Below are 13,751 nucleotides of genomic sequence, written 5' to 3' on the forward strand. Positions count from 1 at the left end.
CTACGGAGCAGGCGCATTACTTTCTACATCATCATCACCAGCTCACTCGGGATCCATTACAATAAAACAAAATATTTAAAAATCGCCAGAGTCGTCACACTATCAAAATACAAGTATGGCATGTATAGCTAGACTTTTCTCACACTAGCTGTTCCGAGAACCGACTAAACCTGCTCGATACCAATAAATGTAACGCCCCACGCCCAAACCGTCACCGAGTCAAGCTTGAGGTGTTACTAAACTTATCTTACCTTTTAAACAACTCTAAATCACTTATTTTAATTTTCGGAATAAACTATTTTTCTGCATCATGGTTACTTAAAAATTCATTTCTCGAGTTTCAAAACTCGAAATTAAGATCCGTAAATTTTTCATGAAACTAGACTCATATATATATCTACTAATTTTTTTCTAGAATTTTTGACTTAGCCAATTAGTACAGTTTATTAGTTAAATTTTTCCCTGTTTCAAAACTCGACTGCACTGACCTCTTCTTACTACGAACCATTTTTCTTCCTGTACAAAATTCATATGACTAAGTCGTTTGTTTCTCTCAAAACTAGATTCAACAAGCATTCTAACCATATAAATTATACCTTCTAATTAGTTTTGTAAAATTTATGGTGAATTTCCAAAGTTGAAACAGGGGATCCAGAAATCGCTCTGACCCTGTTTCACTAAAACTCAGATATATCATAAAATATAATACTTTTACCTGTTTTGCTTATTCCATAAGAAAATATACATAATAAGCTTTAATTTCTTATATTATTCATCTTCAAACTATGTTTTTACAATTTTAGTGATTTTCAAAGTTACATCATTTCTGTTACTTGAATCTGTTTTTAGGTTACTTTCACATTTTCATAATTTTCATGTGATAATCATCATTCAATCATACATATTAATAAACATGTATATCATCAGCTATTTTCTTAGCTAATCACTAGCAAGTATTTACACATCATTCATTATTCATATTATACCAAAAGTAGCTAAGTTTCTATACATGCCATACCCAAAACAAAACGACTAGTTATACCGAAGTTATTTCTTTGATAGTGTGATCGGCCTCCGACATTTCCTTCGATCCCGAGTGACTAGATAAGTACTATAAGAAGAAGAAAATAAAAGATTAAGCACTAGGCTTAGTAAGCTTACAAGCAAATAAATCACAACATTCAACATAATGGATAATTATGCATAATATCATCTAACATCATAAATTTCTTTACTTCTCAATTTCTATCTTATTCTTTATTCCCTTACCTTCTTTCTTACCCGACCTTTCCTTTTCATAAGTATAATCTACTTTTCCTTTGCTGTTAATTCACTGTAATTTAACTCGTATCCTGACCCGTTGAACCACTCGGAATACTAAGGATACTAGGCCGTTCTGTCTATCAATATCTCGCCAATGCCATGTCTTTGACATGGACTTACATGAATTATTCTGCTCCAATGCCATATATAATATGGACTTACATGGCTCAATCCTGTCTCCAAAGCCATATTTCTAATATGGACTTACATGGCTCATTTCATTACGTCTGTCAACCCTAATATCCTAACATTCCTAGGGTTCAACCGGGCTTTCTAACACTTTTCCTCATCACTTCACCTTAAATTCGACTTTAAATATTTTCATAACATAAATATATAAATGCTGAAATTGACAATAATAATGTAAAATAAAAGAATATTGCATTTATTTACTGTAAACTTACCTTGATACAAAATGTGACTAAACCTTACACTTTAGTCCTTTACTTTTTCTTTTCCTCGTTCTTCTTTGGATTCTTGATCTATAATATAAAATATTTCTACCCATTAGCATTTATTTGATTTCTATTTCACTTCACAATTTATGCTGTTCAAAATTTGAAATTGCACTTTTACCCCAAAATTTACAGCTTTTACAATTTAGTCCCTACTCAATTCACCCATCAATTGAACTAATTTTTCTAAATTAACACTTTTATTTTATCATTATAAACTATTTCACAGCCTTTGATATTCTGAATTTCAACACTAACATCTAATTCACAATTTTGCTCACAATTAGGTCCTAAATACCATTTTCTATCAAAATGACTTAATAAAACAATCTTAATATGAAATTAGAACTTCAATTTCATAATAATTCATCATAAACTACCCTTACTCAGCCAGGGTAACTTCCAATTTCACCCACCAAATCAAAAACTAATGAATTAGATGATTGGACCTAATTGTAAAAGTCACAAAAACATAAAATTACTAAGAAATAGTAAAAATTGAACTTACATGGTGCAAAATATGAAAAACCAGAATAGGAGACCTATTACGGTGTTTCGGCTGAGAAAGATGAAGAAATGTCTAGATTTTCAATCACATCATTTTTTAACTATTAACTTTTATGCTAATTCCAATTTTGTCCCTTGTTCACATTGTTTTCTTGCTTATTTCATACCCAAACCGTCCAGCCATTAACCTTTGGGTCTAATTGCTCTTTAAATCCATCTTTTAAATACTTAAGCTATTTACTCACAATTTAATAAATTTTGAGTTATTTTCGATTTAGTCCTTTTAATTAATTAGCTATCCAAACATCAAAATTTTCTAACGAAACTTTAATACTAACTCAATGACACTTCATAAATATTTATAAAAATATTTATAGCTCGATTTTCAAATTCGAGGTCTCGATACCTCGCTTTTTGACCCGTCTGACCTAATAAATTATTTTAATTCACTAATTTCACCATTTCACAAATTCTTCTAAATTCTTACTTGACTCATAAATATTAAGTTACTATCTTGTTCAATCTTATTTGTCCGATTTAGTGATCTGAAATCACCATTTTTGACACCACTGAAAATTAGGCCGTTACATTCTACCTCGGATTTGTGGTTTCGCAACCACTGTTCCATTTAGGCCCTATTTCGGGATGTTACAATTAAACCTCCAAAGAAGTATGTCGAGGCTGATCTAGTTGCTTATGCTTTAAATGTGGCTGAAGATATAGATGCGAATCAAGAGCCATCTAATTATTTTGAGGAGGTTAGTTGTGAAGACTCAGAAAAGTGGATGTTTGCAATGCAAGAACAGATGGAATCACTCCACAAAAACAGAACATGGGACCTTGTGAAACTTCCTAAAAGTAAAAAGCCTGTTCGTTGTAAATGTGTGTTTAAAAAGAAAGAATGGACTGTAGGAGTTGAAGAACCCAGATATAAAGCAAGGCTTGTTGCAAAGGGTTACAGTCAAATTCCAAGAATGGACTTCACATGTAACGTCCCCTAACCCTTTACCGTCGCCGGAACAGGGTTACGAGACATTACCAGTCAGTACAGTCCAATTTCAGTCATTAATTAAAATAAATATTCACACTCATCCTAGTTTTAAGATGTCGTCCCTTTAATGGGCCCTCGCGGTCCAATATGGACAGTAAATTCAATTTGGAACTAATTTAGAATCAATACAAATTTTTTTATAAATTTCAAAATTCATACTATATACCGTTGCCAACCATAATTTACTTGTTTCATCTATACTTTTACAACCTAAATGACTCTCATTAAACATCCTAGGTACATGCCATTATCAATACTCAACATACTTTACCTCATTAAATTCGGGATCGGCCTGAAATGCTGATTTAACAGTCTAGCCTTAACTTAACCTACGCACAGAAACAAACCGTACGCTGAGTATACACTCAGTGGTATTTCTATAATTTGAACACTTAAACAATTATAAAACATATTAATTTATATATATTGAACTATTCAAACTTAATGAGAATTCAAACATTCACTTTCCAACCAATGTTTTGGTCTACTTTAAATTTCAAATCATTTATTATTTTTCAATAGCAATTAATCAATCAGTAATGTTCATTAACACTCGAATAATTATTTATTCAAGAATGATCGATTATTTGGTAACAATCAATTATTCAATAATAACCATTATTCAAGATCGATCAATTGATCGGTTATCCAAGAATGATCAATTATTCAAGAAAATCGATATTCAAGAACTATTAAGTTATTCAAGAGATCATTCATTCAGTGACAATCAATTATTCAGTAATGATCAATTATTCAGTAATATTCAGTTATTCAGTAATAGTCTAATATCCAGTAACAGTCAATTATCCGGTAATAGTCAATTATTCAGTAATAATAAGTTATTTTCTACCTTTATTTACCCCTATTAACATGACTCGGACTCAGACGGATACACGGATCCAACCAACACACCGCAGACGACACATAGTGCCTCATTGGCGAAGCCGAACGATAAAGATATAAAGAGCAGTATAGTACACGAGTACCTCATCGAACATATCCGGAATAGTAACAATAACAATAACGATATTCAACACACAAAGTGCTGAATCGATAATATGAATAAGAATAATATTCACACACACAATCTTAGAATCAGAAACGATAATAATAATAATATTCGACACACACAAGGCGAATCGATAACTGAATAAGATAACAATACTCGACACACAAAGTGCGAATTGATAACGAGAGCGAGAATAATATTCGACACACAAAGTGCCGAATCGATAATGATAGCGATGGCGTTAAAAGAACTAGCACATAAGTGCCTAAAATACGGCACATAAAGTGACTGATCGGTAAAGTCGATAAATCTCGTACTCTTCCAATCCTATGGCATACCAATTATATCCGACTAGCCCGGCAAGTTAATAGGAAATTTAATTCTTATTCCAATTTTACTTAATATTCATATTTACCCTATTAACAAGACTCGACTTTGGCGGATATACTGATTCAACCAAACACACCAAGATGGCACTCGGTGCTGAACACTTCAAATCCTATGGCATGCCAATTATATCCGACTCAGTCCGACTAGTTAATAGGGTATTCAAATCATTTTTCTATTTCAAATTCGCTTTCAATTCAATCACAATTCCTCATATTTCAATATCCAACCAATACACATTTCAATTAATCATAATTCCATTCGATTCAATTAAATTCAATTCAATTCAATTCAACTCAATTCAAATTCACTTTTCCACTTTCTGATCAGTATACAATTCAATACTAATATATTTCAGATATTCACATATAATTATACTTCGGTTCAATTCCAACCACTTTTCAATCAATACACAACTCACATATTTACACATATTCATAATTTATTTTATTTCAAATAATTTAATCAATGCACCTACCATACATAATAAATAATAAATTCAATAATTAAATATTAAGTTCGGGTTATAGAAATACAAACCGTAACTTTCGAGCTAACTCCCGTTGACTTTGTCTTGTCCTTTCTTAGCCGAGATTTTCGGTACCACATTGACTACGAAATTAATACAATTCATAATCATTAATACATTACTAATTTATATCTTGAGTTACAGAATTCTAAATTAAGATCCGTTAATTTTTCCTGAAACTAGACTCACAAATCTTCTTACCATAAAATTTTCAGAATTTTTGGTTTAGCCATTAAGTACAGTTTATTCTTTAAATTCACCCCTATTCTGCTGTCTGACAGTTTTGACCCTTCTTCACTAAAAATTAATTATCTCACAGTACAAAACTCGGATAATATTCCCATTGATTTCTCCTAAAAATAGACTCATTAGGGATTCTAAACATATAACTTTAACCCTCTAATTATTTTTCTCCGATTTTTGGTGATTTTCCAAATTTAGAACAGGGGAACCCGAATTCATTCTGAAAATTCATTATATCTCATAATTTACAATTCAATTGCTTAAACCGTTTCTTTTATAAGAAACTAGACTCAATAAGATTTAATTACATATTTTATTCATCCTCTAATTCAATTTATACAATTTTTGGTGATTTTTCAAACTTAGACTACTGCTGCTGTCCAAAATAATCTTAGTGCAAAATGTTGATTTAGTCCTTAAAGCATAAAACTTATGAATCACTTTACAATTCAATCCTTATTTCATTTCTAACTTGAATTTCTATCAATTTAGCCCTTAATTCATCATTTTACTCAACATGAACAATATTTAGAAATCTAATAACTTTCAAAATATTAACTTAATTTCATCAAAACTTTGTTCTAAAACTTTTAAAAAATCAAAATTAAGTAAAAAAGGCTAAATTGACATACCTATTAAAGTTTAAAGCTTCAAAACCTTGATTTTCCCTTTTCTCCCTTTCTTTCTTTCTTTCCTTTCTTTCTCCCCTGTTCTTCTCTGTTTCGTTTGCTTTGTTTTTCTTTTTCATTTCTTTTATTTCATTTATTTCTTTATTTCATTTCTTTATTTTATTATTAAACTATTATAATATTTATTATTTATACATGTGTATATTTATTAATACACATGTATTAATTTATCACCTTACACTTGTCATAACTTTTATTTATTTAATTAATTAATATAAAATAATATTAATATAATATACTTTAATTATTATTATTTTACTTATATAATAAGTAAATACACATGTATAATACATGTGTACCATTTATATTTGTACACATTTAACTTATTTTAACCATACATTTGTCACCCTTTTTGGCTTATTTCCTATTTAGTCTCTTCACTTTTCTTTATTCTATAATTAAACTTTCACACTTAATTCAATTTAATCATTTCCACTAATTACTCTTAATTAAGCTAAATCTACTTAATTAAAGTCTAATTAATCACTCAATTGACTTCGTAAATATTTTTAATAAATATTTACGAATCTATTTTTTAGAAATGGAGACCCGAAAATTTACTTTCCCGATAACCGTAAAATTTGGGTCATTACATCACAGATGTGTTCTCTCCAGTTGTTAAGCATAGTTCGATTCAAGCTTTGCTTGGTATTGTGGCCATGCATTATTTGGAGCTTGAGCAGTTAGATGTAAAAACTGCATTTTTGCATGGAGAACTTGAGGAGGATATTTACATGTAACAACTAGAGGGTTTTATAGTCTCAGAAAAAGAGGGCTATGTTTGCTTGCTGAGAAAGTCTCTTTACGATTTGAAACAGTCACCAAGACAGTGGTACAAGAGGTTTGATTCCTTTATGACTTCTCATGATTTCAAAAGAAGTAGTTTAGACAGTTGTGTTTACTTTAAGAAAAACAATGATGGTTTTTTTGTGTATCTACTTCTTTATGTTGATGACATGTTGATAGCAGTAAAAGATAAAGGAGAGATAAGAAAGGTCAAAGCCCAACTAAGCGAAGAATTTGAGATGAAAGATTTAGGACCAGCAAAGAAGATACTTGGTATGGAGATTCTCAGAGATAGAAAAGCAAGTAAATTGTACCTAAGTCAGAAGGGGTACATTGAGAAAGTTCTTTGCAGGTTCAATATGCAGAGTGCTAAGCCTGTTAGTACTCCTTTAGCAGCCCATTTCAGACTTTCATCGGCTTTGTCTCCACAATCAAATGATGAGATTGAGTACATGTCACATGTTCCATACTCTAGTGTAGTGGGATCTCTCATGTATGCTATGATTTGTTCACGTCCAGATTTATCATATGCAGTCAGTGTAGTTAGCAAATACATGGCAAATCCCGGTAAAGAACATTGGAAAACAGTTCAGTGGATTTTAAGATACTTACGAGACACTAATGATGTTTGCTTACTGTTTGGAAGAACTAAAGAAGGAGTCATAGGGTATGTTGATGCTGATTTTGCTGGAGACCTTGATAAAAGAAAATCTTTCACAGGTTACGTCTTTACAATCGAAGGTTGTGCAATTAGTTGGAAAGCCACTTTGCAAACTACAGTCGCTTTGTCTACCACTGAAGCTGAGTACATGGCGATTACTGAGGCTTGTAAAGAAGCTATTTGGTTGAAGAGATTATTTAGTGAACTCAATAAAGACCTTCAAATCAGTACATTATTTTGTGACAGTTAGAGTGCCATCTTCCTTACAAAAGATCAAATGTTTCATGAGAGAACAAAACATATTGATGTTCGGTATCATTCTGTTCGTGATATTATTGCTCGTGGTGATATTGTTGTGAGCAAAATTAGTACTCATGAAAATCCTACAGATATGATGACTAAGTCACTTCCTATAACCAAGTTTGAGCATTGCTTAGACTTGGTTGGTGTTCATTGTTGAAGTTAAACCTTAAGGGGTTTTATGGAATAGGTGGAGAACTTGTTTACTGAAAGTTCGCGATGAAGAACTTGTTAATTGAGAATTTGTATCAAGGTGGAGATTGTTAGAATTAAGTGATCCAAATTCTTATTTAAATAAAATACGATGGAAAATAAATAAAAGTAAAATCCATATAAAACTAGACTTCTTTTATTTTATTTTAGAATAAGATTTTTTAAACCTTATTAAACTCCATCTATTTTATATTGATTAGGATAAGGTGTTTCAATCCTACTAGAATATGGCTTTACAAGCCTATAAATAGATATAGTCTATTCCTCTTGTATTGATTCAAATTTTTCGACATAGTGAATTTTCTTCTCCTCTGCCCGTGGTTTTTTCCCGAAAGGGTTTCCACGTAAAAATTGTGTGTTCTTTATTTTATTTTATTTTATTTTTTTACAAAGCCAATTGTCAAACTGTCATAATGTTCTATTGATGCTGAGGCTAAAGCCTTTGTTGTGTTAGTGGAGCTTGTCATTCATCATCTATGATAAGCATTTGCTATTTTTTTCTTTGAATTATATGATTCCATTCATTTAATGAATTAATAAATTTATCTTTTAAAAAAACTAAATATTATTATTGTCCTTAGTTATTCACTTTCTAAATTAATAATGATTATATTATTTAGATACTTTTGAAAATATCAATAGTGGTTAAATGTTGATTGGATTGAATTTGTTTAAAATTTAATTCATAAAATTAAAAAGCTTTACCTATTATCTAAATTAATTTTATAAAGATGTAGACGAATGTGAATTTAAAATATCCTATTTCATATTTTAAAAAATAAAATATGATTTCAAATTGAATTATAATCTTATATAGTTTTAATAAAATAATATATATTTTAAAATTAAAACAATTTTAAAATGTCATAATAGAACTTGTTGGCAAATATTATTTTATTTCTTAAAATAACACAGCACTAATATTTATTAGTCAAAAGCATTAGGAATAATTTAATAATTTATTAGTCAAAAGCATTATGCTGACGTGGCGAGTGGTAAGATTTGCAGTGGAGCTGGTCCTTCCTCTCCCCTCCGGTGACGGAGATCTTCACTCAGTGTGAGAGACACTAATCTCACGAGCTGTGACAATCAGTTAGCTAAACACCGAATCAAATATCATCAATGAGGGTAGGTACCCAATGCGAGTATAGCGTGTGCCAGGCATGGATGACTGGAGCGTGAGATAGATTTTATTTTTCCTGGGGACCAAGCTCATTTAGAGGGAGCGGTAGGCCACGTGTCATTAAGGAGAAGATGCGGCGAGTTGTTCCAAATCTCTGTAGACACCGGAATCTCTAATTTTGTTACCATCCTTATTCTCTACATTTATAATTATTATTAATTATTTCACAATTTAATTATTATTAGTATTAATAATTTTAGTTTTTTTTTAAATTAAAAAAAGGAAAATAAACTTCTTCTAATAAAGTAGTTTTAATCAGGATACTCCTATAAAACAGCGATTCTTGCCATTTTGACTCTTCCTTGCAACTGAAACTCTCCTGTTTATCTCTGGTCTTTCGCTCTTTACTCTCCAACAAGCTTTTAATTTGCTTTGAAAATATCGTTTCTTTTACATATTCCTCTCTATTTTTAAAAAACCCATCTTTGATGATACAGTTTTGGAGATGAATCCAGCGAGTCCCTTCCCAGTGAAATACACAGAACACAGAACTGTTACTAACAAGCTAGTGAAGCCATCCAGCAAGTGGTTTCCAATGGAGTCCAAAGCCAAAGCCCCTAAAGTTGTCAGGGTTTGTATCACCGATGGAGACGCCACCGATTCTTCAAGCGACGAATGTGATCGGGTGAGATACCAGAGAGTGAAAAGGCATGTGAACGAAATCAGGATCCAAGATTGTTCCACTGCCAATTTCTCCAAGCCACCCAACAAGCAAAACAGGCAAGTAAGTAATAAAAGCAACCATGTGAATATCCGATCAAAGAAGCAGCAACAACAACAGCAACAATGTTTGTCCAACGGTGTGAAGTATCGCGGGGTTCGACAAAGGCCGTGGGGGAGATGGGCGGCTGAGATCAGAGACCCCACAAGTCGAACCAGGGTCTGGCTTGGGACTTATGACACGGCGGAAGAAGCGGCCTTGGTGTACGACCGAGCCGCGATTCGAATCAAAGGCCCGGATGCTCTCACAAATTTTTCGAAACCTCCTGTGAGGCCTCCGCCGGAGATTGAACTCGAAATGATTTCCGGGTATGATTCGGGTCAAGAATCTCAGTCTCTCTGTTCACCTACATCTGTTCTCACGTTCCAGTCCAATGAAGAAGCTGAACTTCAAACCGAATCCAACGATGACTCTTTAGACGACATGGAAAGAGGGTGGAGACCTGTTGAAGAACTGACAGGCGAACCAAGTAAGTTATCAGATGAGTATTTATTAACGGATCCGGGAGCTTTATGTGATTACTTCAATTCTGATAACCCTGTCCCTGAGCCAATATTTTTCGATGAAATGAGGTTACCAGAAGACAGCAATTTGGAACTTGATATCTCTGTAAAATTAGACGTTGATTTTGGGTCTTCCACATGGGATGTAGATAACTACTATTAATATCAGTTTAATATCACTTCCCTGGAGTTGCTGCTTGTTCCCACTTCCCATTTGCTGGTAAATACTTTACCCTTCGTAATTTACTTCAATGTCATGGTAAATTTCCGAGTGGAATTTTGGTCACATATTTTCCAGTTTTCTTTCAGTACTTTTTTACTAGAGTGTGTTAACAAATGCCAAGTTAATATGTAAATTCTTGCTTCTTTTCCGTGTATGGCTTTTCCTTTCTTTTGAATTGAATTGGTTCGGTGTGCGTTTCATTTGGCGTGGTCATTGTGTGTGCTTGAAAGTGTGCTTAGCGGTTATGGCTTTTGTTCAAAAGAGAGAGAGAGAGAGAGAGAAAAAAAAAAGGATTATGATCTGAATTTTTTTACTTTAGATCCTTTTCTTGTCTGAGTATTTGATGGGAGTCGGTGGGATATTTTTTTTTTTTTGGTCATTTTAATCTTTGATGTGGGCATTGTAAAAGGCTGCCAAGTTAAGGGTAAAGTAGCCCCTTCCCATGTTCGACGGTTCGCCACCTTAGCCACTTGTTAGCCATAAATTCTTTTCTGGGTTTTAATTAGAAACATAGAGCCATTCTTTTTAAGCAAGGACTTTCAACCTCATGTCACATGTTCCCTTGTTTGGTTTTCCTTGGGTCAATGTTTTAAAAGCCTAGCAATCAAATAAGGAAAAAATATAATGAAGATGTTGGGAATGTTACAACTTGATACTCTAAAACAGTGCTTGTACTTCAAGTTCTCGTGCTCTCTACTTAACTGTCACGGTTAAAATTATTATGCTACTATAAATGATCTTTTATGAAATTATTGAAGAGTGCAAGCGACACGTTTTGTTCCATATTAAGAGGGATTTTGACTGTTATTGTACCATTTTACTCCCTTGTACAAATCACCTCAATCGGTGACTTCGACATATCTTGAGAAGCGTTATAGGAAAAATCTTAAGCTAATTTTTTCAGGCGGCGTGCTTGAATCTTCGGCAGCCTGAAGGTATCTTTTTTCCAAAACACCCAGTCAAAAGCCTTACTAAGAAAGGTGGTTCGTGATTTATAATATCACAGGCTTTTGGGATATAGCAGCATAAGACGTTCTTGAATCTTGATCTGCAGTTCTTTTCCTTCTGGTTTAAATTAAATGCATTGTGACAGGACAAACCACTTTTTCTAAAACTAGGCAATTTTCTGCGGGGAAATAACAAAAGCATTTGAAAATTGGTCAAACTCCTGAGGCACTCACGCAACTTTCCATTATATGTAATACCAAATTAAGACATATTTTGGCATTTGTAGGCTTCATATTTGTCAGGTATGCTGAATTAGGAGAACTATTCCAATCCAACTCCGTTTATTGTGATGCACATGTTTTGATTATGATCATGACTGGAAAAGGGATTGTGAACTGAAAACCCAAAAACCGCACTGCAAAATGAGGAGGAAACTTATGACATGACACTTTTAATATAAGACACACAGTAAAAGCAAAACATAATTATGAATTCCCACATCACTTCCACATGCAAAGGTTGTTGGGTTTTATCCAGTGATTCGTCACTATTTTGGAATTGTTTCAAAAATCAAAATATAGCCAATACCTTCTATTGCCGCGGAATTAGAGCACATTAGCGGTTAACGTTTAAGCATTCTTTATTATGTAAAGTTGAAGTACTAATTATCATGTTTTGGATTGCAAAGCCAAACGAGACAAGGAAGCCGAATCCATATATTAAATTGCAAATAAAAAGGAAGCAGAAACAAAAACAAAAAACCCCAAAAGAAAAAGGGTTTGGTCATTGGTCTTATAGGCTACAACAAGTTGTAGCTTTTTGTCGGCTTCAGCTGACCTACCTCTGATATTGTCTGTCTATGTTTCATGCGACGACCCGTAGCATAGCACAAGCAGTCGTCAGAATTCAATACGGCAATAACTAACAATAAAGAGATCAGTGAGAATACTGTACTATGGTGGAGCCAATGCAGGTAACATATAGCTGCATGCAATGATTCAAAGCCAAGGCAAAGCTATAGTTTGGATCCAACTTCTTGGTCATCCCTGTTAAATATGCTCTGACTTATCCTCAATCTTTAATATATAAATATGTATAATTGGTCTTTTATTTACAACTTAAATTGGGTTCGGTGCAGTAAATTCAGACTTGCTGTTTAAATACATGGTCTTCATGCAACGTACGACGACGCAGTTTTGAGAGGCACTGTCTTTGCATTCAAAAGAAAACAAACAGCTCTCGAAAAAATAAAAAAAAGGAAAAAGGTGGGATGGGAACGTAAAATGCAAAAAATAATATTAAAGTGACAAAAATAAAAGAAAAGAAGAAATTGTAGTATATCGAAATTAAAACTTGGAGGAAGAGAGAGACTGAACTGACTGCCTTTTTTGACTCGGCTGATCACGTGAAAGGCACGTGGTGTCAGCCATTTCAGTCTGAAGCTTACTGGGCTTAAGCCCACCTGAACATTTACTGTAATTTAAGGGTACAGTGTTGTTTAGAAAAACAGAATGGCCCACAAAATCTCTGTTGCATCACATGAGGAGGAAGGAAAAAAAGAATGCAGTGAGATCAACGGAAATCTAGTCTGATATTATACCCCGTAAAAAGTGGAGGTCGGGTTAAATCTCATCCACTCATCACGTTGAAAGTTGAATCCAAACAAGTAGGACCCATTTCATCTACTGTTTTCATTTTTTCAATATCAAATTAGGGCCTTTTAAGCGGAAAGGAACTATCATTGGGTCCTGGAATTATTTTCCCATAAGATTAATTATTAGGAAATTTGATTGGGAAAATTTAAGGTTAAGGGAACTCGAGTGTATTGATAAGCTCTTGATCTTGAGCCCATGTTATGGTTGTGCATTGTGGCCAATGGACCCACATTGCATTCAATTTTCCCCGTCTTCCAAGTACTACTCTTACCTCATTATTTTCCTCTTTAAATGATAGTTGCTTTCCGCTAATTTTGATGGCTGACCAATGAAATCACATATTTTGGTCCAATGTTAAAAAAAGT

The 13,751-nt window shown here is 33.0% G+C and overlaps 1 protein-coding gene across 1 annotated transcript; it reads left to right on the forward strand.

Moving 5' to 3' along the window:
- The first annotated feature begins 9,551 nt into the window (after positions 1 to 9,551).
- On the forward strand, positions 9,552 to 10,983 carry LOC108472939 (ethylene-responsive transcription factor CRF5-like). Its single transcript, XM_053022112.1, has 2 exons — positions 9,552 to 10,526; positions 10,638 to 10,983. Exons 1-2 carry the CDS (start codon positions 9,782 to 9,784, stop codon positions 10,721 to 10,723), a joined length of 831 nt encoding a protein of 276 aa, XP_052878072.1. The 5' UTR covers positions 9,552 to 9,781; the 3' UTR covers positions 10,724 to 10,983.
- Positions 10,984 to 13,751: the final 2,768 nt, after the last annotated feature.

The sequence above is a fragment of the Gossypium arboreum genome, chromosome 11 (genome assembly GCF_025698485.1).
Source record: "Gossypium arboreum isolate Shixiya-1 chromosome 11, ASM2569848v2, whole genome shotgun sequence".
Classification (NCBI taxonomy): Eukaryota; Viridiplantae; Streptophyta; class Magnoliopsida; order Malvales; family Malvaceae; genus Gossypium; species Gossypium arboreum.